The 26962-nt window shown below is 46.4% G+C and overlaps 1 protein-coding gene across 10 annotated transcripts in view; it reads left to right on the top strand.

Moving 5' to 3' along the window:
- The window catches only part of AGBL5 (AGBL carboxypeptidase 5), a 358598-nt gene that overhangs the window by 153265 nt on the left and 178371 nt on the right, over window positions 1-26962 (top strand). For all 10 annotated transcript variants that reach the window (XR_011203584.1, XR_011203583.1, XM_069233618.1 and 7 more), the window contains one exon: window positions 8117-8711. Coding sequence is in view for 8 of the 10 variants with exons in the window: in XM_069233618.1 (XP_069089719.1) it covers window positions 8117-8711 (595 nt within the window). In the remaining 2 variants the exon portion in view is untranslated. The remainder of the gene's footprint in view (window positions 1-8116; window positions 8712-26962) is intronic.

Here is a 26962-nt window from a genome sequence, read left to right as displayed (position 1 = left end):
CAGGGGGCAACCATGCCAAGGAGGCATTTCCTTACAGTTGTCAAATCTAAAGGGAGGAGATCATTTTGTTGTTAATAGTTTTTATTAGGTTTTTTTGTGTTCGTGTTTTTTATATTCTTATTTATCTCTATGTAAATATATGTAATTAGTTTCCTTATGGGGTTTCAATGTAAAGAGGGAAGGTTTGTGGTATATGGCTTATGTGATCTCAGCAGGAGCGGAATGCTCACAAAGCTTTGCCTCAGGCTGAGGTCACATATGACCTCATGATAGAGTGTGGAGTGTTGGTTATGTTGGAGGAGAAAAGAGAGGAGAGCTGGTTGTACAGGGCTGGTGGTGGATGGGATGCTTCAATAAAGGACCTACAATACATACTTGCAGATTTCCTTTTCATCTTTTCTACACAATGTGGCCTTCTTTCTTAAGGTTTTGGATTCCCTGTTAGTTGATCTGGATAAGCCGACTGCTAAAAATCCAAAGTTTGGCAAATTAAACGTTTTGGTAGTTAGAATCTCAATTTAATGCTTGACACTGTTTGTATTGCTGCTCATGGATGGATAGGACATCTTACAGCAAGACCTGTTGGGTAAGTTGAGGAGGTTATTTTCTTTAGGGTGAACTGGAGATGTAGAAGCGAAGAAGGCCAGAAGTAAGGTCACAAGTAAGATTACAGGCTGAACCATTGTGAAGATCACATGTACAAAGCATTACCTGCGAATCGGCACACTTCCAATCTGGAATAAAAGCAACGGAGGGTCCAAGTTTCAACAACAAGCTATAGGGTGATTCAAGTTAGTCTACCACTGAAGATAGCATTATTTCTCAGAGTTTAATTGTTATTGTTAATCTGTGTTGTACCTCATCTCTGAATGCTGAAGTAAGATCTCACCCCCAAATAGGGTCAGGGTCAGTATCTGTCCACAGTTGAGAAAATGTGTTGGATCCATGTGACCATCGCAGGAATGCTACTCTTGGTTTGAAGTCCTAGGATTAGGCAATAATAGGCTCTATGGAAAGGTAAACCTCTCTCCGGTCAGCTAGTAGAAAGTGTAGTTGCTTCAGTAGTGGTAAAAAGCTATTTTCCAGTTAAGTGTAGAGGCAACAGTTTTCAAACAGGGATCTCCTTACCCATGACACCAGTCTTCAGCTACATATGCTTGTTCACTTTCTTCTGCTTAGATATAGTGATGAGATGTCTTTAAGACTGCAGAAATATTTTGGGGGCAACCGACAGCAAGATGGCCGCCACCATGTGAGGCTCTGCCAGCCAGGGAACTTTTTCCTAAATTTATCCCCTTCAGACATGGCCATCGACACCCGACCGGGGCCGTAATCTCATTCTACAGTGCCCCTGACTGCAACAGGGAATCTGGTCCCAGGGCGGCTCGTATTAGAGGAGCATAGTTTCCTGGGAGAATCGCTGGGCATGTGGAGGCTGAGGGAGTGGCCCACACGATGCTGTGAATTGCGATTGGGGGGTGGGGGGATGGTCTCTGGGCCTATGCTCCTTATGAGACGTCGGAGGAGGGAGGAGTGGGCTACCTGGCAGCGGACCTAGGACTTTGTGAGGGCACGGCTAAGAACTGGGCTGGTTGTGGACCGGGTGGTGAGGCAGGTGTTAGCCCTTGGCATCTGAAAGAGGATTGCGGCACAGTGGGAGCAGTACGGCCGTCCGCGACTGCCTCATGAACGGGGGTCTGAAGCCGTGTTGGTCCTGCGCACCCTGTGAACTGCTTGCACGGAGGCCAGCGACACTGTGTTGGACCCTGTTGGGTGGTGTATGGGCCCAGTGTGTTCATGGTGACCTGCCGGCTGCCTCTTGGGGCGCCAGGGAAGCTTCTGCTGTAGGCGGGCCGTGGACGGCAAACCGCCAGCCGCGTGGCTGGGGCACATCACTAGACCCCATTCCAGGGACTCCTCTTCCTGCCTGCATCCTGTAATTGGGTTGGGCCTGGGCCAAGAGTGACCAAAACACAAGCACGCAGATCTACCTGAAGGACCCCTCGGGTACGGATTGCCTGCTGGCTGGGAGGGGGTGTGAGAGAAGTTGTGGGGGAATAGTAACCCACCACGACCCCTTTTGACGGTGATCTGACTCTGAGGTGCTGGGTGTGACTGCGAGCCTGCTCGTGCCTCCCACCCCCAGAGTGTCCTACCGGGGTTGGTGGGACCCAGGGGAGGTGGGAGACGGTTAGTGGCTGGGTCCCCCACCCCCATGCCTGGTGCTTGCTGCTGAGCGCAACAGTGTGTTAGACTACTGTGGAGACGTTGGAGGACAGCGCCAATGGCTGTGGTTGTCCTGCTAGTGCCTCTCTATTGAATGATGTTTCCTGGGGAGGGCGAGACTGACCCTTTCAGTTCCTCATACCTGGCCTCAGAGACTGTATTTTGCACTTGTGCTGTTCTGGTTTTTCAGCCGCCATGGGGAAAGCTGACCACAAACAATCTAAACTTTCCTTTGACACCCGTAGGAAGTCCGGAACCCTAGGCAGGCCTAGTGAGGACAGCGTTCCGGGTCACCTGTTAGCTGATGAACCTGTACAGTCATCCTCCATTAAAGCCATGTTCATTGGTCTTAAGCGAAGCCTCACAACCATCAGTTCCAAAATTGACCAGCTTACAAACCGCATGAGACACCTCAAGGAAAAGGTGGATGATATAACTCCAGGCTCGACCAGTTGAAACACTGTACCTCGGATTTAGATGAGAGCAACACGCGTCCAGTAAAAGGCTGCTGGAGATGGAAAAAGTGCTTGATGCCATCCGCAACAAAAATGAGGAGTCACGGAGGAACAATATACACATTATGGGGTCCCTGAGTCTACCTCCTCGGGATGCATGGAGGATTAGGTGGAGGACATAATTAGGTCATTGTTCGGTGAGGCTCTGCGCTGCTAGTAGTAGAGTGGAAACATCACTCGTCGGGCCCCCAGCCCTGGCTTTCATAGCCAAATTATTGAAATATAGGGATCGCAACACTGTTCTTGTTTTTGGCCCGCGACCTCTCTCATATCAAAATAACATAATCACCATATACCCGAACTACACCCGTATGGTCCTGGCTGCGCAAAGGGACTTCATGCCAGTAAAAAGAACATTGCTTCAAACGGGTGAACCATACTCTTTGATATATCCGTAGAAACTGAGAATTAAACCTCGAGGAATACTTGCTGCTTTGCACTCTGGGTCAACTGATTGTGCCACTACGAAGTATGTCCACAAGTTATGCGTAGTAGACCTGCCCGGTATGAACCCAGATTGGTCCGGGCGAGCAATAAGCCACAGGAGAGGGAGCAATCGTGATGCTATCAATTTTGCTAATATTTTATTCTCGATAAGAGTCACACTTGACCGGGTCTTTACCATGCTTAAGAACCGTAACAATCGGTGCCTCGTGCAAGGAGAGCACCCTCTATAGACTCAACGTACATCTCAAGGAGGTGAGGCACCAACAGGTCTGCATACTCCTTAAAAAAACAACACCGTCAGGCCATATAGGTCCAGCGCTGTATCCCCAGGGAGGCCCCAGATAACCTGAACAATATCCTCAACAGTGAACGGGGGTCTAAGAAGCATCTGTGACTGTCTTCCAGCCACAGGAGTTCAAGTGCATCAAAGTAATTAGCATAGGCGTCAGCGCGCAGGGTGTGAGGGGAGACTAGAGCGAGGTATAGAATACTGTCATTGTCCGCTGGACTGCCACATTGCCCACCTGCAAGCTTACCTGACAGTCCTCCAACTCGTCAATGTAGTCACTAGCCCAAGGCTTGCGCAAAAGATTCACAAGTGTCTTTCCGGCTCTGTCTCCCTCCCCATATTGCTTGGCCTGCGCCGCATACCCCAAGTTGCACAGCTCGCTTTGCGCCACTTCCTCATATTGAGTTAACTTTATTCAGACCTCAGCAAGTATTGTGGCATTCACCAAAGTATAGTAGCGCCTCTCAAGATCCCCCAGCTGCTCCTCCAATGCATCAAGTTCACAGCCTGGTGTGTGCAGGATTCCATGTTGTTTAGCGATGCACCCCCTCTCCTGCCCCGATAACTACCTAAAACACCTTCAAGAGCACCACAGGGGATTGAACAAATCCTTTATTACAATCAAAGTAGTCAACAATGGCCTCACGGACCTCATCTCTAAAGACTGGATCCCGGAGACCCCCAGGAAGTCACCAGGTAAATGCTCGTTGTACCCTTCCCCCCAGAATGCACAACTCCAGGATCACCGGGGAGTGGTCCGAAAGTGTGCACGGGTAGTGTTCCACCCAAGTTGCCCATGAGTCAACATCTCTACTTGCAACAGACATGTCAATATGGGACCAATTGGACAAAATCTGTAATATTCCTCCTGACAGGGGTTACCACACAACACGATTCTGAATTTCCGCTCTGTTGGGCGTCAATACCTGTGCGTAACCTGGGTGTCTGGCTTAGCAAGGATCTAGACTAACTGTAAACATCTAACGACGGACGGTTGATATCTTGGCTGGAGGATAAAATAGAAAGCTGGTGGTTTTTGCCACTCTTATTCACAGGGCAGATCGCAATAGCTAAGATGGTGGTCCTCCCCAGATTCCTTTATTTGTTCGTCAGTATTCCGCTGCCCCTATTCAGTAGCTTTCGGCCTGGCAGTTCTCTCTGATTTGGGTGGGAAAACAGCCTCGGATATTGTGGAAATTGCTTACCCTCCCCTTCTAACAGGGAGGTCTTGCGGTGCCGATATGAACCTATACTATAATAGCGACCAAGCTCAGTTTGCCCACTCTTGGGTTCACCAAATACAGCATCAATCCCCTACCGCCCCAAAGCACGTTCAAGTACAGCCTCACAGTTGTCGAGGGTGCTCTACTTGCCCCCCACTGCACCCACATGCCCGGCTGGACACTGTGGTCTGCACTGTCGGTATGGAATGAACTCCGCCGTAGATCACATGGGAACCAACTCTTTGCTTCCTCTATGGCTATACTAGATCACCCAGTATTGCCCCTCACCAACAAGGTGGGCATGCTCTTGCTCACTCTGCAATTGATAGTCATGGGGGCCCTTTACCCCAAGGGCCAGTTTATCGAACCACAGCAGGCGTTGCAGGAGCCCTCCAACACCTTCTTACACAGGCTATCCTATTTCCAATTGCACGATGTGATTCGCTCTCATCATAGCGCCTTTCCAGCTGCTCGGTCCATGCTACAGGCTCTAGAACTATTGCTTACCACTCCGTCCTGCGCCATCTAATTACTAGATTGTACCGTACAATGCAGGCAATGGCCCCAGTGCTGTCTCCCTGTGTGCGGGAGGCGTGAAAACGACCTATGTATACCCATTACAGAAGAGCGCTGGAGATACTGATGCGCACACTTTCCCCAAATTATTACCATTTATTATTTCAAGTTTCTACACTGTGTGTATTACTCCTGCACACCTTCATGGCATGGGCCTCCGGACTGACACATGCTGTCAGTCATGCTTCTTTTCCGAGGCAGACTTCATTCACTCCGCCCTGTACTGCCTCGCAGTTCAGAGTTTCTGGCAGGAGTTGTTCGATGTGGTGGATGCAATGGCGGGCACCGTGCTTCCCTGTACCCCACTCACTGCTCTCCTTGGCTATGTGAAAGATGTCCAAAATAGTGTGAGAAAACTAGTGGGTATGATGCTATTGTTAGCTAAGCGCAGACTTACAATGGGCTGGGGTAGTCAGGGTGTACCTCGAAAATCCGACTGGCTGCAAGATGCTGCATATTGTCAAGGACAATTGCAAATCTACTAGGACCTGTTGCCTGACGAGTCACGCCCTCTGGATATCTGGTCCCCTCTGGAGGCGCATGCCGCAAATCTGCCGGGACCGGCCCTGGTACCTACTCAGAACTCCCCCCGCTGGTGCTGATGCCACTATTGGAGCTGATTAAATGTGTCATGTATTGTCTGCCTTTATTCCAATGACCTAATGATATCTGAGTGATTTTCCTCTTCCCCCTCCCATTTCACCTTGCCCTTTTTTCCTACTCCCGCTAGCCCCTCTCTTTCCTCTTCTGACTTCCTTCACCCTCTTCCTGTGCTCTTACTCTCTGACATTGCTGCCTCTTACGCTAAAAATATGTCCTAGCGGTTGTGCGTTATGAGAACCCAACGTGTTATGCACTGATTCTGCCCATGAACGACTCATACAGGGAGTGCAGAATTATTAGGCAAGTTGTATTTTTGAGGATTAATTTTATTATTGAACAACAACCATGTTCTCAATGAACCCAAAAAACTCATTAATATCAAAGCTGAATATTTTTGGAAGTAGTTTTTAGTTTGTTTTTAGTTTTAGCTATGTTAGGGGGATATCTGTGTGTGCAGGTGACTATCACTGTGCATAATTATTAGGCAACTTAACAAAAAAAAATATATACCCATTTCAATTATTTATTATTACCAGTGAAACCAATATAACATCTCAACATTCACAAATATACATTTCTGACATTCAAAAACAAAACAAAAAAACAAATCAGTGACCAATATAGCCACCTTTCTTTGCAAGGACACTCAAAAGCCTGCCATCCATGGATTCTGTCAGTGTTTTGATCTGTTCACCATCAACATTGCGTGCAGCAGCAACCACAGCCTCCCAGACACTGTTCAGAGAGGTGTACTGTTTTCCCTCCTTGTAAATCTCACATTTGATGATGGACCACAGGTTCTCAATGGGGTTCAGATCAGGTGAACAAGGAGGCCATGTCATTAGATTTCCTTCTTTTATACCCTTTCTTGCCAGCCAAGCTGTGGAGTACTTGGACGCGTGTGATGGAGCATTGTCCTGCATGAAAATCATGTTTTTCTTGAAGGATGCAGACTTCTTCATGTACCACTGCTTGAAGAAGGTGCCTTCCAGGAACTGGCAGTAGGACTGGGAGTTGAGCTGGACTCCATCCTCAACCCGAAAAGGCCTCACAAGCTCATCTTTGATGATACCAGCCCAAACCAGTACTCCACCTCCACCTTGCTGGCGTCTGAGTCGGACTGGAGCTCTCTGCCCTTTACCAATCCAGCCACGGGCCCATCCATCTGGCCCATCAAGACTCACTCTCATTTCATCAGTCCATAAAACCTTAGAAAAATCAGTCTTGAGATATTTCTTGGCCCAGTCTTGACGTTTCAGCTTGTGTGTCTTGTTCAGTGGTGGTCGTCTTTCAGCCTTTCTTACCTTGGCCATTTCTCTGAGTATTGCACACCTTGTGCTTTTGGGCACTCCAGTGATGTTGCAGCTCTGAAATATGGCCAAACTGGTGGCAAGTGGCATCGTGGCAGCTGCACGCTTGACTTTTCTCAGTTCATGGGCAGTTATTTTGCGCCTTGGTTTTTCCACACGCTTCTTGCGACCCTGTTGACTATTTTTAATGAAACGCTTGATTGTTCGATGATCACGCTTCAGAAGCTTTGCAATTTTAAGAGTGCTGCATCCCTCTGCAAGATATCTCACTATTTTTTGACTTTTTTGAGCCTGTCAAGTCCTTCTTTTGACCCATTTTGCCAAAGGAAAGGAAGTTGCCTAATAATTATGCACACCTGATATAGGGTGTTGATGTCATTAGACCACACCCCTTCTCATTACAGAGATGCACATCACCTAATATGCTTAATTGGTAGTAGGATTTCGAGCCTATACAGCTTGGAGTAAGACAACATGCATAAAGAGGATGATGTTGTCAAAATACTCATTTGCCTAATAATTCTGCACTCCCTGTACCTTGTATCAATGTGTTGTTATTTTAACAGTTGTAAAACGCATAAAGATAAATAAATAAAAAAAGAAAATATTTTGAAATTGGGGACTCTAAGAATTGAGGGGCATATATGCTCATGGTTGGAAATAAAAAAAAGTGTAGCTTGCATTTCTTAGTCTGACTTTTTTTTCTAGAAATTGTTCATTTTGTCTGCCAAGTCTAAGCATTTAGTAAGTATACAGAACTTAGATATTTACTACCAGCTACTAAAATAGGGATATTATTGTGATTGTTTAAAAAATTATTTTATTTTCTTTGAATTGAATAATTACTTAGTGTCAAGTGTGTTTCACATACATAAAGAGTAATTTGTTGCTAATTAACCCCTGGCATTGTTTTCCTTTATGTTATAGAACAGACTCCAGAGGTGTTAACCTGAACCGGCAGTATTTGAATCCTGATTTTGAGCTTCATCCTTCAATTTATGGCGCCAAAGCAGTTCTCCTTTATCATCATGTTCACAGCCGTGTTCGACATACTTCCCAAGAGTTAAAAGCATGTGTCTCTCCACTAGCTTCTAACATAATGGCAGTCTCAAGAACTTTGAACCATTCCTCTGAGAACTGTTCCTTCCCCGCTGAGCCTCCATTATCAGACCTGGAGAAAACAAACAACTTAATCAACCACCTAGGAGGGGAAGGCGATTACATCACTTCGCCACAGGTCTTTCAACCGTCGGAAGTGCCCATGCAGGCTGATGACAGTGGTGGACATCCAGCCTCAAATGAGTTTATCAAGGGTCAGCCGTTATGGATTCTTGATTCTGAACCAACTCTTAGCAGTAGCTTAAACTGTGAGAACGAATTGGAGAGAACACTGTCTGCCATTCCCACAGAATCAATCCCTCCTGAGGAAAGTGGCATTGCTTACTATATAGACTTGCATGGCCACGCCTCCAAGCGCGGGTGCTTCATGTACGGGAACAATTTCACAGAGGAGATGGAACAGGTGAGTGTTCATGAATGGAAATGGATATCTGCAAATGAGCAAGGTACAATTTCTTTAATACTGAATCTTGAATTTATTGGAATGTTGATAATCAGGTAAGTACTTGCATCTCACACATGTACATTACATTGAAACTAGTGTATAATCAAAAACAGGAACCTAAGACACTGCATTGTTGCATACTTCTGTGTAAAAAATAAATTAAAAAAAAGCACAATTTAGAAAATCAAGTAGTTGGAAAGCTATGGTTTTCAGCAGTGGATGGGGAACCTCGTCAAACCAATTTACTTTGAAATCCCTGAAAGGATCTCCTGTCCTATGCCTCCATTGTTCTACAGTTTAACATAAATGGTGAATAATTGCTTCTGTTGCTAGATGAGCAGCTCACCTCCATTCTTAGAGAGAGGAAAGATAGCGGTATTTCTCCCTCACTGGTTACTAATCTTAATGAATGGAAATTTAAAGGCTATTGTTATTTTTCATGTCTCTTTCAGCGCAGCTGTCGCAAAATGGGTGTCATCTACCATAGGGCAAATGTTTTCCACTTAGATCTGTGTTCAGCTCGATGGATTTGCAGAAAATGTTTGGTAGTTGTAACAGCTTATCTCAGAATAACTAGGGTGTACATTTGCTCTTATTTAGTAAGCCAGCTCATAACTGTTCCTGGGAGTGAGGCATTTACTCAAGAATCTCCTTGTAGTTTTTTAATTTTTTTATTTAATATGTTCATAGTAGCACTGGTGCATGCATTTTTAACACTGTTACTCACTGGAAATTTTGCAGTACAAGTTTGTTTAATGCCCGTTTTGGTGTGAAGTATACTAAATTCAATCAAGCGTGAGAAACAGAAATGTCGGATTGCTTTAAGACTCAAAGAGCCTATGTATTCATTTTGATTCCTGTAATGTAATTCAAAAATGATAGCTCTGTTTGAATACCAAGTGCATTGCTGTCTGCATAGTTTCAGACACATTTTCACGAACAGTGAAGTTCAACATCTTCACCATCCAGTTGTTCAAACCTATCAAATGCACTGATCCCCAGGAATATGCTACTGTACGCCTAATAGACAACCCCACTTGAAATATCAAGCCTCTACCACCAGTCAGATCACGCAAATACTTATGTCTCATTTCCTTGGGGTCTAATAGCAGTCTGTAGTTACTGAGAAGTACTTTAAATGTGTACTGGTGTCCGAGTGCTACCAAAATGATTGCACTCAATTTGGATAGCCAAGCTGCTTCCTTAGGGAACCTGACTCCACAAGAGAAGTAAGACACTTAGGTAAAGGCATAGTGAAAAACATAAGTTGTTAACACATCATCTTCAAACACCTTTATGATATTTTAGCAGTAGCTTTTTAAATAACATTGCACACTATGACCAGTTTGATCCTGTGGGGTGTGCTCCGGTATTTTTTGTTTTAATTCTTCACGACTCCTCAACTTTATTATAATGTTTGTGAACAGTTCTCAGTCGATAAGGCAGAGGCGGGAGACAGAAAAATGCATACTGCCCAGTTTTGCTATGATCTGTCTGCTCTAGTGGTTCGGGGACTTGGGTGCAAGTCAATGGTTTGGGCTTTGGGTGGACAGTTTAGTGATGTTGAGAACCTGCAGCTTTGTTTCTAGCCAAATTAAAAAAAAAATCATCTTAACTCATAACCCACCTCCGAAACACTTAAGAATCACATCTAAGTCAAAGATGGGAGTTGTAGAGTGGAAAAGCTAGTATCTTTTAGTGTTAATTTTACTTAGTTGATCTGTCATTTGCTATTGCGGCCCCAGTAACAGGACAGAGTTGAGGGTGTGACTAGTTAGGGACCCACCTAATCTTGCACTTACTGAGGTTTTTAGAAGTAGGGCGTAAGCAGTAGTGGTTCAGCATTCACTGTAGAGTCATTTTTTCTTTATTAATCTTATTAATTTTAGTGATATATAAGAACAAAACAACTGAACATGCACACATCTGTGTACCCCAACGCATGTTACAAGATTTGTGTTGTTCACTGTTGCAAATATAATGCCCTCCACATTTGTCAGATAACCAGCAAACCCTTTTGGGTAGGGTGCAGACCATTGTTATAGTCTGTATAATGTGTACTCTAGTCTGAGGGCCTTCAACTTTAGTTTAAAAACATTAAAGGAAAACTTCTGTTCTTACACCAGAAGAAGTATGATCCAGATGTAGTTAAATCCTGCAGGTGTCGATCATGACCTCTCTAGCTTTCCTCACCTGTCTGAGAATTGCATCTCTGGCCTGGTGGTTGAGAACACGCTGAATGACTACCCAAGTGGGACCCGGGGGACATTAAGATGCCAGGGCCATATGGGCTCATTGAATCACAATTACGCATTGGAGACTAAGGACATAAACCAGTTTGTAAAGACCTCGACAGAGCTATAACCCTCTGCCCCTTCCAGAACCTCCACAAATCTAATGTTATTTCTAAAGATCCTGCCCTCTGCATCCTCTGCTCTCAACAAGGATTGTGGTTGCCTTTCAGATGGTGGCCATCATTGTGTCATGGTTTAAACAGTCTTCAATTTTGGAAATATTGCTCCGCTTCAGTGACATGATCCACTGTGTTTCAGATGCTGTGGTGAATCAGAGACCCCAGCTAGACCTCATCAATCCAATTTTCGAAGGAGGATTGCATATCTTTCATTTCCTGCAAGATACAGACCGTAGTGATCTCCTTAGTGTTTGCCCCACTTGGCTGTACATTTCCTGGGGTTTCTGTTTTTCTCCCAGCAAGTGTATTAGTATATTTGTCACTTTTCAGTTGTGTAGTTGTATTGCCCCTTTGTCCTTGACCATGTTGCCAAACTCGCAGTATCCTTCTCATGGAGGCACCCCTATCATAATGCTGATTCCATAAAGTGGAGACTTCTCAGTAAAATGGGTATCTGTGTATCCATCAGTAAGGTCTCTCCCCTGTTTCTAGTGCTAACGTCTGTACCACTCCACCTTTGCAGTGATTTGGGGGCACCAACTCCACTCTGAAGTGTTGTCCGCAGGCAGAGGGGCAACAAGATTTCATTTAGCAGGCTGCCAAGAGTGCAGTTGCTGCAACCTGCATGGAGCTTCAGCTGGCCACCTCCATCTTGGGGAGCCTTTGTGTGCCATCGGCGGTGTTTGATAGATTAGGCAGTTACTGCTGGCACAAACGCCTGATCGCGAGGGCCTTCTCCCTTCCTAGTTCTTCCAAAGTGGTTGGGGGGGGGGCTTCATCATGGCATCCATTTACAGGCCTCTACACAACATTGCCTCGGGGCCCTGGACAGTCGAATAGGGTGGAAAAGGGCTCTGTAGCAAGTTTTGCTATACTGCGTCTGATGTATAACTGTTTCCTCTCTTCTGGGCAGTCCTGAGGGTCTCTCTCACCAGACTCCCCAGCATCTCCTCTTCTGTGTCCAGACCAGCTGTGATTTCCTTCTTAGGTTCTGCAGGCCTCTCCTCCTCTGGAGACTTCTTCAGGCAATAAATGGAAAGAGGAAGTCTCAGCCTTCAGGAATGCATCACACTGACTGCCGTTCGATTCTAGGCTGCATCACGACCTCTACCATTATCACTGGGACAGAGTTGTGTCTTCACTTCGAGCTGCAGTGTGGGCCCTTCCCCCACCGGCTCCACTTTTGCCCAGTGTCAGGCTGGGCCTGTAGGAGAATTTTTAGACCCTGCTCCAGCCATATCAGCAGCTTCACCGGCCCACGCCAACAGTACTCTGCCCCTGTTGCCAGGGCTCCATACTGCAACATAAGCAGGGGTGTTTTGGGCATGGGTTGCAGGTTGTGGACATGATATTTGTAGATGAAAGGGGCTTTAAGGACAAAGCCTTTCTGAAGCACATCTGTCATTGTGTTTTGTTGGTCATGCCTCTTACCCACCCCCCCCATACAATACAAATCCAGAGTGCTCTTTGTGAAGAATTGTGCAAAAAAGGGTCTTTTTATTGTTAGGCATAGGTCTCCTCCTACAATGTCAGGTTTCTATCCCTGTCATATTAAACAGGGCTAGGAGTGTATTTTGGACCCTCACTTGGTTTATGGTGTTTAGTGCCCAAGCGTGACTCTAAGTCATGTGACAAGCACTAGAAAGCCATTAAAGAGTGAGAGGCAAAGCTCTTTATGGCATAGGTGCACGATGACTCCTGGGCCTGGTGTTGGTCTGGCTTCTATACCCTCTCGAAGTCTCAGTCCTCCCCTTCACGGGTGTCATCCAAAGACAAGAATAGCAAACATTAGAAAAAATGCAGGAGGGATTCCTCGGTGTCCAGATACTGCTCCTGCTCCAGGGGTTGGTCACTGTACCGTTTCCAGTCTTGAGAGTTCAACTACTCTTAAGAACCAGAGTTGGTGGACATCATCTCGGTGCTGGATCCAGGTTTTTCCCAAGTCTGACTTCAGCACCGGCATTGGTCCTGATACCTTCCTTGGAGATTCTGCCACTTATTAGGGCTTTCACACAAGCCATATTGCTGCTGTTTAGCATTACCCTGCTTCACCCTGGAGCACCTTTGGGACCCATGGAACTTGACAACCACTGGTGGGTTCTTACCCTGCACTAGGTAACTCTCTCGGGGCACCGTCCTTACTCCAGTTAGCACCACACCTGTGCAGAAGGCTCTGTCTGTAGCTTTTTCACCAGCGTCTGCTCCAGCTCTGCCTCCAGTGCCTCCACTGTCTTTGGAGGCAGAGCTGGAGCCAATCTCAAAACCCAATACTTTCCTCATATGCTCAAGGAGGCAGGCGTAGAGGCTTGCTTAGTAAGGCCAATATAGTGAAGAGTCACAGTACAGGCCACTCCCTAAAGATGTATATCATTTTCTACACAATCTCTAATCGTATTCAAATGCCGGACATCATTGAGCTTGATAATAGCAGTGAGGTGGCCAACTTACTCCTGCCTACTTCTACTGATGATGCAACGAGGCCACTTTTAAGCACCAGTGAGCCGGATACCTCACTAGTGGTGGAGTTCAAGTACTGTTTGGGTTTACCATTAGCAGTGGTGTCTTCCTTCACCGCAGTCCTGAGGGTGGCTATGTAGATCCTTAAGATAGCTCTCACATGGAGGAGAACAAACAAGCCATCTTCAGAGGATTCTCCTGCGAGCCGCCTCATCTTCAGATCCCTAGCTTCATTTTAATAGGGCACTGATGGAGCCTTTTATGGCAGTGTAGGGCAAACCATCTACTGCCTCTGCAGTAGGCCATCGAGTTGCCCACCTTCATCAGAAGCATTTTTCTGCATTAAACAGAACCTGTGGTCCTTTCCCAGTGCAGCTCCAAATTGGGAGTAAAAAAAGATAGAGGCCATAGAAAAAAGGCCTTTCTCCAGGAAATGTGGCCCTCGGGTCCACTTAGGTGACCAGCCTTTTTAGCTATGTACTTCCACACACTTTTTTCATTTTATTGTGACCTAAAGAATACACTACAATGAATATGGTTTAGTGCAAGCATGGTACAGAGCAGTCAGTAACAAATGCATAGCAAGAGTCAATTACTGTTCCAATTGTGGATGAGATGCAAGGCTTCCATTACCAGATCTGTTTTTGTATAAATTTCAGATTTTAAAGTTATCTTATTGTAGAGGTTGTGTCATGAGTATATAGGATACCCCTGTGACGAGATATTGTCCAGATGTATTCTCAAGGGTCTCCAGATGTCTTTAAGTTGTAACTGCAGGACTTGCACTCCGACACACTCTGGGAGATGTCACAGGTGGTTGTGCCTAACCTCCCAGACAGGTTTTGGAATCACTTTGGGAAGGTGATTTGTGATGGGCAGGACACAGCAAAGTAGATCTTGGAGGCAGGCCTTAGCGCACAGTGGCATTCAGTGGCACCGAACGATGGGATCCTCAGTGGCCATCCAGCATCCTGTTTTGGTTTGTTGTAAAGGGTTGTAGGGAGAGGTCCAGGCAAATTTGATAGCCATGAACTTTGATACCTCTTGTCTCTAAGGTGAGAAAGCTGTTTTGGCCCTTCAACACATTAATGACGGGCAGTACCATAAGGCTTGCAGATACTCCAGGGGTATGCTTTTTCACCAGCATCTGCTCTTCCAGTCTACCATCTGCCAAACCAATTTCTCCAGCATTACAGGTGTGCAGTGGATCCAGGGGCTTCCTGTGTCAATACCAGCCCTACACCTGTTAAACTGCCTTAATTTCACTTCCAGGGGAAAACGGGCAGCGTATTAGGGTCTCTCACTCCATATAAGGTTTGGCAAGCAATTACCACAGACCAGTGGGTCCCTTTCCGGGAGTTTCCTCCACTCACCTCTGCCATCCTCTTATCCCAGACAGCCAAGCATGCTTGTATTGTGTGACAGGACGTCTTCTCTCTTATTACTAAGGGTATCTTGGAGCTAGCCTCAGAACAAGAGATTGGATGGGAATTTTACTCAGGATCTTGCTCTTGCTATTTTCTTGTGCCTTAGGTCAGCAGGGTTTGTCCTAATTTTGACCTTCAGATCTTGAATACATTTCTCTCCATACAGGAATTCAAGATGCTGTCAGTCACATATGTGTCCCTTGAAATGCAGGATGTGTTTTTTAACATTCAGATCCTGCAGTCGCACAGGAGTGCCTGCCCTTTATAATAAGCTAAAACACATTACAAGTTCAGTCCTTCCAACAATTGTTTAGGTATCTCTTGTAAAATCTGTGGACACTGTATGGCAAGGTTGGTATACAATATGTAAAGGTTTAAAGAGACCAGGTTTAATAGAAGAACTTCAACAGATATGGTTGGCTGCAAAAAATATCTCCTCACTGCTAACATTTCAACTCTTCCGGGATGCCCAGCAGCTTTCGTACCATGAAGCCAACTTGTACACTCTTGTTTTAGCTGAACTGAAGGGAAGTATGTAGTCTTCCCTTGATACAGTAATCCATCCTTGTCATTTGTAGCTTGTTGTTCTTTGATCCAAAGCTTCCTTTTCTAGAGTCCATATTTCTGTAAGTACTTTTGAAAATATTGATTCCACATGAAAGTTCTAGAATGAGTGAGTTTTGAATAACAAAATTAATAGTGGATCATTAGTAAGTTTTTTTTTTTCTCATTAAGATTGATGCTGTCGAGACAAGGCATCTGCACTTTTTTATTGTTGTGGTCTAATCTATATTTAATGACAAACATATTGGAAAAGAAAACAATCCATTTAATTTGCCTGGTTGGCATCTGTGGCCATTATATCCCTCAACAATGTGTTTGGCTCCCAAAAAATTATGCCTCCACTCCTTAAAGGAACTCTTTATTGCCAAAAACATTTTCACTGGTGATATAAATAAATTCTGCCAGAGAACATGTTTTGAGACTAATAAGCTACTGGACGGACCTGTCCAGCACCTGAGTTTATCCAGTACTGGATCTTTCATAGATTCCCATGCGTGTATCATTCCCTGTCTTCGAAGTGGGAGTCCCACGGTACCATAACCTAGCAGTATGCATTATTACCGTAGGCCTCAATGGCAATGAGCAGTCTCTTTAATAACCTATCTATATCCTTTTTTCAAAAAAGGACCAGACTTGGACTATGACCAGTCAGGCCATAGCACCCTCTAGAACACTCCTAAGAGAGGCTGTTTCCCTCTGATTTTCTAATGCACGTCCTGTGAAGGGAGGCTCCCTGAGCTCAACTTTTTCACTTCTTAGTTCAGTCAAAAATTTCTGAGACCTCTCAAAAAGAACTATTCAGGTCTTGCAAGTCCTGTGCAGAAAACGTCTGCATGTGGAAGGACCACATAACAAATGTTTTTACTGCCACTATTCCTGTCATCAGGTGAAGGATTGAAAAATATGTTGAAACCTTTCTACAAAGACCTTAAAGGGCAGAGAAGGCAAGCTACTTCTGTTGTTAAAGAAATCTGAAAGCCAAAAGACGACTACATTTGAAGAAGACAGCGACAATTAAGAAAAGTCAAGAAAAAGGGCGAGATCCTCTGAGAGAACATCTGATGAAAGTAAGATGGCCCTCAAATCCCATCATAAGGACCCTCTCAGAGAGGGGAAAAAAACATCATATCTCCACAGAAAAGGCCTCTTCTCCAGCCCACTACTCCATCTCAAAAATATGGAGAACATTCTACGCCCAAAACTGGTGAAAAAACCATTGTCAACGTCATCACTGTCAACGGCACTCGCATCAACGACAATGGTTGTGACCGTCTCATCCACGAGACCATTGTCGGCAGGAACGACGACTGCCACTGACCTACTAATATCATCAACGAGGATTTCAACACAGTTGATGCTACCATCGATGACAGCACCAACTTCGACTACACCACCATCGACGACAAAGGCACCGTTGACGGTAAAACAATCAATATCTACAACGACTACCAATCTGCTGGATATCGCGTCAACAACAACAGCATCAAAGACCTTGTCTATGGGACCATTGATGATGATAATAAAAGTGACCAAAAGACAATTACACCAGCGATTACATTTCCAAGTAAGGTCTCTCCTTTTCTTCTTTCACATCTATTAGATATACAAGAGTATGATGAAGAAGGGCCATTTGGAACTTTACACAGTCCATCTGAACTCTTGGTTAAATATCAAGATGATGATTTATTAGGACAATGAGCAATACTACTATCAATATTTGCTCCTCTGCAAAAGAGAGGTCATGATCAACAATATCGTTATCAGCAAAGACAGGAGCAACCACAATTACCTATATCCCTGGTACAAGACTTGCGGGCTGTGTTGCAAGATTAAAGGAGATTCGCTTAGACGACATCAGGTGTCACCACCTCAACCCTTTGGCATCTCCTATGCCTCAGTGTATTCCTACTCCGGCAACTCCAAGAATTACACCACGTACAACAATGATAGCGCCACCTACAGAGGACCCTTCTTTATCTGAAGATGAAAGAGCCAAGGAGAAATTCAGTAGAGTCTTCCTCTACAAAATGCGTGGGATGAATATCTCATTCCCATACCATCACACCCACCTCCATATCCATCAGATTCTCCACCAGATGGCACGGGGAGTTTCCAAACTTGATGGGCAGTGCAGCCACCAGATTTCACCTTCCAACTTCCATCAGACAAGCTGCTTGTTTCCTTTATGATTTTAAGGATCAGGCAAGGAAATCAGTGAGAGCCATCCCATAATCGACTACATCTGGGAGGAGGGGATAAAAATGATGAGGAACCCAATTACAGTGCCACACCAGGTAGACAAAAAGTATAAGGCCCCTGAGGATTCCCCTGCATGCCTAACTGGTCATCCCAAACCTGGCTCAGTTATTGCACAGGTTGCGCAAAGACGATCCAAGCACCCTTCCGTTCCCATCTCCACACCACCAGAAAGGGAAGGTAGACGCCTGGACAACGTTGGCAAAAGATTTTCCCTCATGTCTGCCACTGTAGTTCGAGCAGCAAATTCCCTGGCCATCTTAGGCCGCTATGATAGTCAGATGTGGTCGGACGTTAGCAATCTAATAGACCTCATCCAGGAAGATAAAAAGTCAGATGTGTAAGGAAATGCCTCCTTGGCATGGTTACCCCCTGACTTTTTGCCTTTGCTGATGCTATGTTTTGAATTGAAAGTGTGCTGAGGCCTGCTAACCAGGCCCCAGCACCAGTGTTCTTTCCCTAACCTGTACTTTTGTTTTATACAATTGGCACACACTGGCATCCAGGTAAGTCCCTTGTAACTGGTACCCCTGGTACCAAGGGCCCTGATGCCAGGGAAGGTCTTTAAGGGCTGCAGCATATCTTATGCCACCCTGGGGACCCCTCACTCAGCACAGACATACTGCTTGCCAGCTTGTGTGTGCTGGTGAGGACAAAACGAGTAAGTCGACATGGCACTCCCCTCAGGGTGCCATGCCAACCTCACACTGCCTATGCAGTATAGATAAGTCACCCCTCTAGCAGGCCTTACAGCCCTAAGGCAGGGTGCACTATACCATAGGTGAGGGCACCAGTGCATGAGCACTGTGCCCCTACAGTGTCTAAGCAAAACCTTAGACATTGTAAGTGCAGGGTAGCCATAAGAGTATATGGTCTGGGAGTTTGTCAAACACGAACTCCACAGCACCATAATGGCTGCACTGAAAACTGGGAAGTTTGGTATCAAACATCTCAGCACAATAAATGCACACTGATGCCAGTGTACATTTTATTGTGAAATACACCCCAGAGGGCACCTTAGAGGTGCCCCCTGAAACCTTAACTAACTACCCGTGTAGGCTGACTGGTTTTAGCAGCCTGCCACACTCGAGACATGTTGCTGGCCACATGGGGAGAGTGCCTTTGTCACTCTGTGGCCAGTAACAAAGCCTGCACTGGGTGGAGATGCTATCACCTCCCCCAGGCAGGAGCTGTAACAGCTGGCGGTGAGCCTCAAAGGCTCACCCCCTTTGTTCCAGCACCACAGGGCACTCCAGCTAGTGGAGTTGCCCGCCCCCTCCGGCCACGGCCCCACTTTTGGCGGCAAGGCCGGAGGAATTAATGAGAAAAACAGTCAGGACAGCCCCCAAGGTGCCTTGAGCTGAAGTGACTCTAACTTTTAGAAATCCTCCATCTTGCAGATGGAGGATTCCCCCAATAGGGATAGGAATGTGCCCCCCTCCCCTTGGGAGGAGGCACAAAGAGGGTGTACCCACCCTCAGGGCTAGTAGCCATTGGCTACTAACCCCCAGACCTAAACACGCCCTTAAATTTAGTATTTAAGGGATCCCCTGAACCTAAGAATTTAGATTCCTGCAACTTAAAGAAGAAGAGGACTGCTGAGCTGAAAAACCCTGCAGAGAAGAAGACACCAACTGCTTTGGCCCCAGCCCTACCGGCCTGTCTCCCTCCTTCAGAAGAAAACTGCTCCAGCGACCTCTGAATCCTCAGAGGACTGCCCTGCTTCCAAAAGACCAAGAAACTCCAGAGAACAGCGGCCCTGTTCAACAAAGACTGCAACTTTGTATCCAGAGGAGCAGATTTAAAGACCCCTGCAATCCCCGCAAGAAGCGTGAGACTTGCAACACTGCACCCGGCGACCCCGACTCGACTGGTGGAGAAACAACACCTCAGGGAGGACCCTCCGGCGACTCCGAGACTGTGAGTAACCAAAGTTGTCCCCCCTGAGCCCCCGCAGCAACGCCTGCAGAGGGAATCCCGAGGCTCCCCCTGACCGCGACTGCCTGACTCTGAAATCCCGACGCCTGGAAAAGACCCTGCACCCGCAGCCCCCAGGACCTAAAGGATCGGAACTCCAGTGCAGGAGTGACCCCCAGGAGGCCCTCTCCCTTGCCCAGGTGGCGGCTACCCCGAGGGCCCCCCCCTTGCCTGCCTGCACCGCTGAAGAGACCCCTTGGTCTCCCATTGAAATCTACTGGAAACCCGACGCTTGTTTGCACACTGCACCCGGCCGCCCCCTCGCTGCTGAGGGTGTACTTTCTGTGCTGACTTGTGTCCCCCCCCCCCGGTGCCCTACAAAACCCCCCTGGTCTGCCCTCCGTAGATACGGGTACTTACCTGCTGGCAGACTGGAACCGGGGCACCCCCTTCTCCATTGAAGCCTATGTGTTTTGGGCACCACTTTGAACTCTGCACCTGACCGGCCCTGAGCTGCTGGTGTGGTAACTTTGAGGTTGCTCTGAACCCCCAACGGTGGGCTACTTTGGACCCCAATCTGAACCCCGTAGGTGGTTTACTTACCTGCAAGAACTAACATTACTTTACCTCCCCCAGGAACTGTGAAAATTGCACTAAGTGTCCACGTTTAAAATAGCTATATGTGTTTTATGTAAAAAGTATATATGCTATTGTGATTATTCACAAAGTACTTACCTGCAATACCTTTCAAATGAGATATTACATGTAGAATTTGAACCTGTGGTTCTTAAAATAAACTAAGAAAATATATTTTTCTGTAACAAAACCTATTGGCCTGGAATTGTCTCGGAGTGTGTGTTCCTCATTTATTGTCTGTGTGTATGTACAACAAATGCTTAACACTACTCCTTTGATAAGCCTACTGCTCAACCACACTACCACAAAATAGAGCATTAGTATTATCTCTTTTTGCCACTATCTTACCTCTAAGGGGAACCCTTGGACTCTGTGCATACTATTCCTTACTTTGAAATAGTGCATACAGAGCCAACTTCCTACAAGAAGCAATCAAGATTTTACAGAACGGAGAGCGCACCTCCTCTGAGGTAATAGATTGCACACTTGATATCGCCTCAACAGTATTTCTACAGCTGGATGGATCAGCAGTCCTTAGGCGGCAAGGATAGCTGAAATCAACATCCTTTAGATCAGAGGTACAATCTGAAGGTCTAGATATGCCTTAAGACGAGGAGACATTCGATAAGCATATTGACGAAGCACTGTTAGCAATTAAAACAGATACGGATACTGCACGATCCCTCAGCACCTACTAATACAAAAATAATTCCCTTTCAGGGAGTTCGTGGAAAAGGTTTCTCGTCCTACAGAGGTTCATACCAGCGTCCGCAGTATCAGCCCTTTCAGTCACAGTACAGGACAACCTATCAGCAATAATACCATCAGTCACCGGCAGTGGCCTACACCAACAAGGCCCCCGACAAAAACAAACCTCCCGGAGCAGGGAGTCAGGTATCAAACAGTGACCTACGCCGAGTACTGGCTACAGACACCTCTCTTCATCCAGTGGGTGCAAACATTTCCAAGCGTCTACACCAGTGGAAATTAAGAGGCCTGGTAGAGCATGGTCACACTCTAGAAATTATACAAACACCACCAAACTATCCCCCTAAGGGGAAAACACCCCCTTCATCTTCACTTATTGAAAAAAGAAGCCCCCACCAAAGGGAGCAATTGAGACAGTTTTTTTTTTCTCAGAGGCATGGGCTTCTATTCCATATTCCTCCTGATAAGAAAGAAAACAGGGGACCGGAGACCCATCTTGGAATTAAAACTGAACAAATTCTTATGCAAATAATCATTTCAGATGGTCACCCTCGTCAATATCCGGAACCTCCTCAACAGTGAAGATTTTATGACAACTCTCGATCTGCAAGACACATATTTCCACATCCCCAGTCATCCCAAGCACAGAAAATATCTTCGCTTCACCGTAGCCGGTACCCATTAGCAGTTCAAAGTCCTCCCATTCAGACTGAAATCGGCACTTGGAATGTTTACCAAGTGCCTGGCATCTGTAGCAGCCACTCTTTAGAACCAAGGTCATCAAGTGTTTCCCTACTTGGACAACTGGCTACTCAAGGCCCCAACAGCGCAACAAGCATCCAAAACCACACAGGCCTGTCTCGACCTATTTCACAAAATAGATCTTAGTCAATTTGAAAAAATCAGTTACCATCCCAAAACAAAACATAATGTTTCTAGGAGCTTTTCTGGGCATGATATGCAACAAGGCGTATCTATCCCAAGACAGACAACACAAATTAGGATCTCTGGCAGTCAAGCCTTCAAAAAGAAAGTCCTATTCAGAACGTCTGTAAAAGTCCTTGCTAGGTATGATGTCTTCTGCAATCAGTCTAGTACCTCTGGCATGACTGAGGATGAGACCACTTAAGGAAGAATTACAGAAGCAATGGACGCAGATCGAGGAATCGTTCGATATTGTGACCATCTCTCCAAACATGAAGAAGGCCCTAGTGTTCCAGGTTTCCTATTTCTCTTAGGGCCTAACATTTCTGCCCCTTGTTTCCGACTTCGTAATAACCACAGACGCCTATTTGCAGGTATGGGGTGGCCTTCAACAAGACCTTCAAATTCAGGGAAAATGGATGAAGCACCAGAAAACCTTGCATACCAACAGTCTGGAGTTGAAGGCCATCTTTCTTACTTTACAGGCATTCCGTCCGATGATAGCAGCCTCAAAGGTGCTGGTACGCATGGACAACAGGACCAGCATGGACTACATAAACAAGCAAGGTGGTACATGATCGCTAACACTCTCTCAACAGGCTCAGGATTTGTGGAATTGGCTCACTGCTCACAACATATTCCTGAGAGCTAAACATGTGTCCGGAATCAGCAACACTTTGGCGGATGCACTTAGTAGGACAGCAGACTGTTGTCACAAGTGGGAGATGGATCCAACACAACTAAACAGGATATTCTCCTGCTGGGGCACACCGGCATTGGATCTTTTTGCAACAGACAAGAGCACCAAATGGCAGTTCTACGCCAGTCGTTACCCTCTCCCAGGCTTGTGAGTGAATGCCCTTTTGATAAGACGGTCAGGCATTTGTTATTATGCTTCCTCTCCCCCTCATACTGACAGTTCTCAGGAAAATAAAGAGGGAGCATTGTTGCCTAATCCTGATTACTCTCAGGAGGCCCAGGCAACACTGGTTTACGGAACTCCTACTGATGTCGGAATGCAAACCTATTCACCTCCCACCACTACCAACATTATTAACCAGGAACCACAGGCAAATTCTCCATCCAGAACAGTCATCTCTCCATTTGTGTGCATGGCTCCTGAATTCAGTGAGTTTGAAAACCTAAACATTCCTCAGGACTGTAGATACCCTGTCCAAGGCAAGAGCTGAATCCACCAACAAAATGTACAGATCAAAATGGAAGATATTCTGTTTGTGGTGTGAACGATCTAAACTGCACCCCTTAAAAACATCACCTGAACGGATTCTGCCATATCTCCTATCACTGGCTAAATCTGGATTGGTGCATGCTTCGGTCAAGGTCCACCTTGCACCAATATCAAGATAAAGACGGCCATCTCATTCTCCTTCCCTTTGCTCTGAAAGAATAATTTAACAATTTATGAAAGGACTATTCAGAGCTTTCTCTCCGGTTAGAGCTCTATCCTTGGAATGGCGTCTCAATATAGTTCTCTCACAACTAACAAAGCCATCATTTGAACCTATCCACAAGACAGACTTAAAATGTCATACTTGGATAGTAGCATTGTTAGTGGTGCTCACCTGTGCTAGAAGGGTCAGCGAAATGCAGGCTTTCACTACACAGGAACCATTCATGCAATTCCCGGATGACTACGTTCTCTTAAGAACAAATTCTTGATTAATTCCCAGAGTACCAATTCAGTTCCATCTGAATGAACTCATCATTCTTCACACTTTTTACTTGAATCCTACCACTCCAGCAGAACAATCAGTTAATACTCATGATGTAAAGAGGTGCCTTAATTGTGTTTGCATCATACTAGGCACATACACAAATGTGACCAACTTTTCGTATCATATAGTGAAGCACATCAAGGGTCTGCAGTTACTAAAACAGTCTCAAGATGGATCTCCACTGCCATCCAGTTTTGTCATTCAAAGGCGGGTAAACCATTTACAGCTAAAAGCAGAGCACACTCACCAAGGGCAGAATCCACCTCAGCTGCTCTGTTTGCAGGTGTGCCATTGGAAAAGATTGGTCGTGAAATAGCACCCACACATTTACGCAGCACTACTGCCTGCAATTGGTGCACTGCGAAGGTGCAGCTGTAGGACAGGCGGTGCTACAAGATTTGTTCCAATAAGGTGAGCCTCTGGTTTACTTGCCATACGCTTTTATTTGTATGCCTGTTATCTTGTTTCTAGCATGTTATGATTAGAAGATGTACCTTTGTTGCACTGTTTTGTTTTATTACCCACCATCCGCAGAAGATGTTTATATTGCTTCATAACATACTTATAATAACTGCTTGTTATTCTGATTCAAGCATGTTAATCTATAAAAGATAAGAAAATGAGTTACTTACCTGTAACTGCCGATACCTAATATTGGTATGTTCGATGGCATCTGTCGCTGTAGATACGCATGTTCTGCAATAGCTCGCCATCTGGTGTTGGGCCGGAGTGTTACAAGTTGTTTTTCTTCGAAGAAGTCTTTCGAGTCACGGGACCGAGTGACTCCTCCTTTTGTCTCCATTGCGCATGGGCGTCGACTCCATCTTCGATTGTTTTTTTTCCGCCATCGGGTTCGGACGTGTTCCTGTCGCTCCGAGTTTCGGAACGGAAAATTAGCTAATTTCGGAAGATTTTCGTCGGTATTGTTGCGTTCGGGATCGGCGTACTTAGATTCCACACCGCATCGAAGATCGAAGAGCTCCGGTGCCCTTCGGGGTAGTTTTTCGATCCTCCGTCGGGGCCTGGTCGGCCCGACCGCGTGCTTAAGAACGCCGATGGAACGGACCCCGTTCCGTTTCTGCCCCAAATGCCACAATAAATACCCCTACACAGACCAACACTTGGTCTGCAACCTGTGCCTGTCACCTGAGCACAGCGAAGACACCTGCGAGGCCTGTCGTGCGTTCCGGTCCCGAAAAACACTCCGAGACCGTTGAGCCAGAAGACTTCAGATGGCGTCCGCACCGACAGCCCAACGAGAGTTCGAGGAACAGGAAGAGGAAGGTACCTTCTCGATCCAAGACTCAGACTCCGAAGGATTCGACGATACACAAACCGTGAGTAAGACGTCGAAATCCACTCAGAAGAACATTTACAAGGCCCAGGGGACGCCACTGCCACCAGGCCATGGCTCGACCCATAAATTCGGTGACCGACCGTCGGCACCGAAAAAGGCCCAAACAGTGCCGAGATCGTCCGACTCCGGTCGAGACACCGGCACGCAGCCTTCTCGGGACCGAGAAAGTGCTGCAGACAAGCCTCGACACCGAGATGCCGGTGTCGACACGGCTCGACGCCGAGACAGCGGCACCGAAACAGATCGACGCCGAGAGGTTTCGGCCCCGAAAAAGAAAAGAGTCACCTCGGAGCCGAAAAAACACGCAGACAGGGTTTCGATGCCGAAACAAACTGCAAGCGACCCAGCTTCAGGCTCTTATACAGAAGAGCACTCGCTAACCTCCCAAATGCAGAAGCATAGGTTTGAGGAAGAGCTGCAAGCAACTGATGTGGACCATACGCAAAAGCGTATCTTCATACAGCAGGGGACAGGAAAAATAAGCACCCTTCCCCCCATTAGGAGAAAGAGAAGGTTGGAGTTCCAGACGGAACAGACACCACAACCAAAAGTGGTGAAAAGAGTTACCCCACCACCCTCTCCTCCGCCCGTGATTAACGTCTCACCAGCACAAACTCCATCACACTCCCCAGCTCACACCACCATGAGCCAGGGTGACCAAGATCAGGACGCATGGGACCTATACGACGCCCCAGTGTCAGATAACAGTCCGGAGGCATACCCTACAAAGCCATCTCCACCAGAAGACAGCACCGCGTATTCTCAAGTGGTGGCTAGAGCAGCACAATTTCACAACGTAAGCCTCCACTCAGAACAGGTCGAGGATGATTTCTTATTCAACACACTCTCCTCCACCCACAGCTCCTACCAAAGCCTGCCTATGCTCCCTGGTATGCTCCGGCACGCAAAAGACATCTTTAAGGAGCCGGTCAAAAGTAGGGCAATCACACCAAGGGTGGAAAAAAAGTATAAGGCGCCTCCTACAGACCCGGCTTTCATCACTACACAGCTGCCACCAGACTCTGTCGTTGTAGGAGCAGCTAGGAAAAGGGCCAACTCTCACACATCTGGAGATGCACCACCCCCAGATAAAGAAAGCCGCAAGTTCGATGCAGCTGGTAAAAGAGTCGCAGCACAAGCTGCAAACCAGTGGCGCATCGCGAACTCACAGGCACTACTTGCGCGCTATGACAGAGCCCACTGGGACGAGATGCAACATCTCATTGAACATCTGCCCAAGGACTTACAAAATAGGGCAAAACAAGTGGTTGAGGAGGGACAGACCATTTCCAACAACCAGATCCGCTCCTCCATGGACGCTGCAGATACAGCTGCACGGACAATTAATACATCTGTAACTATCAGAAGGCATGCATGGCTCCGAACGTCTGGATTTAAACCAGAGATTCAACAAGCAGTTCTCAATATGCCTTTTAATGAAAAAGAACTGTTCGGTCCAGAAGTGGACACAGCGATTGAGAAACTCAAAAAAGATACGGACACTGCCAAAGCCATGGGCGCACTCTACTCCCCGCAGAGCAGAGGGAATTACAGCACATTCCGTAAAACGCCCTTTCGAGGGGGGTTTCGAGGTCAAAGCACACAAGCCAGCACCTCACAAGCCACACCGTCCAGTTACCAGGGACAGTATAGAGGAGGTTTTCGGGGACAATATAGAGGAGGGCAATTCCCTAGAAATAGAGGAAGATTTCAAAGCCCCAAAGCCCCTACTACTAAACAGTGACTCACAGGTCACTCACCCCCTCCACACAACACCAGTGGGGGGAAGAATAGGTCATTATTACAAAGCATGG

Source organism: Pleurodeles waltl, chromosome 5 (genome assembly GCF_031143425.1).
Source record: "Pleurodeles waltl isolate 20211129_DDA chromosome 5, aPleWal1.hap1.20221129, whole genome shotgun sequence".
In the NCBI taxonomy this organism is placed as follows: Eukaryota; Metazoa; Chordata; class Amphibia; order Caudata; family Salamandridae; genus Pleurodeles; species Pleurodeles waltl.
This window is presented reverse-complemented; position numbering and strand designations above follow the sequence as displayed.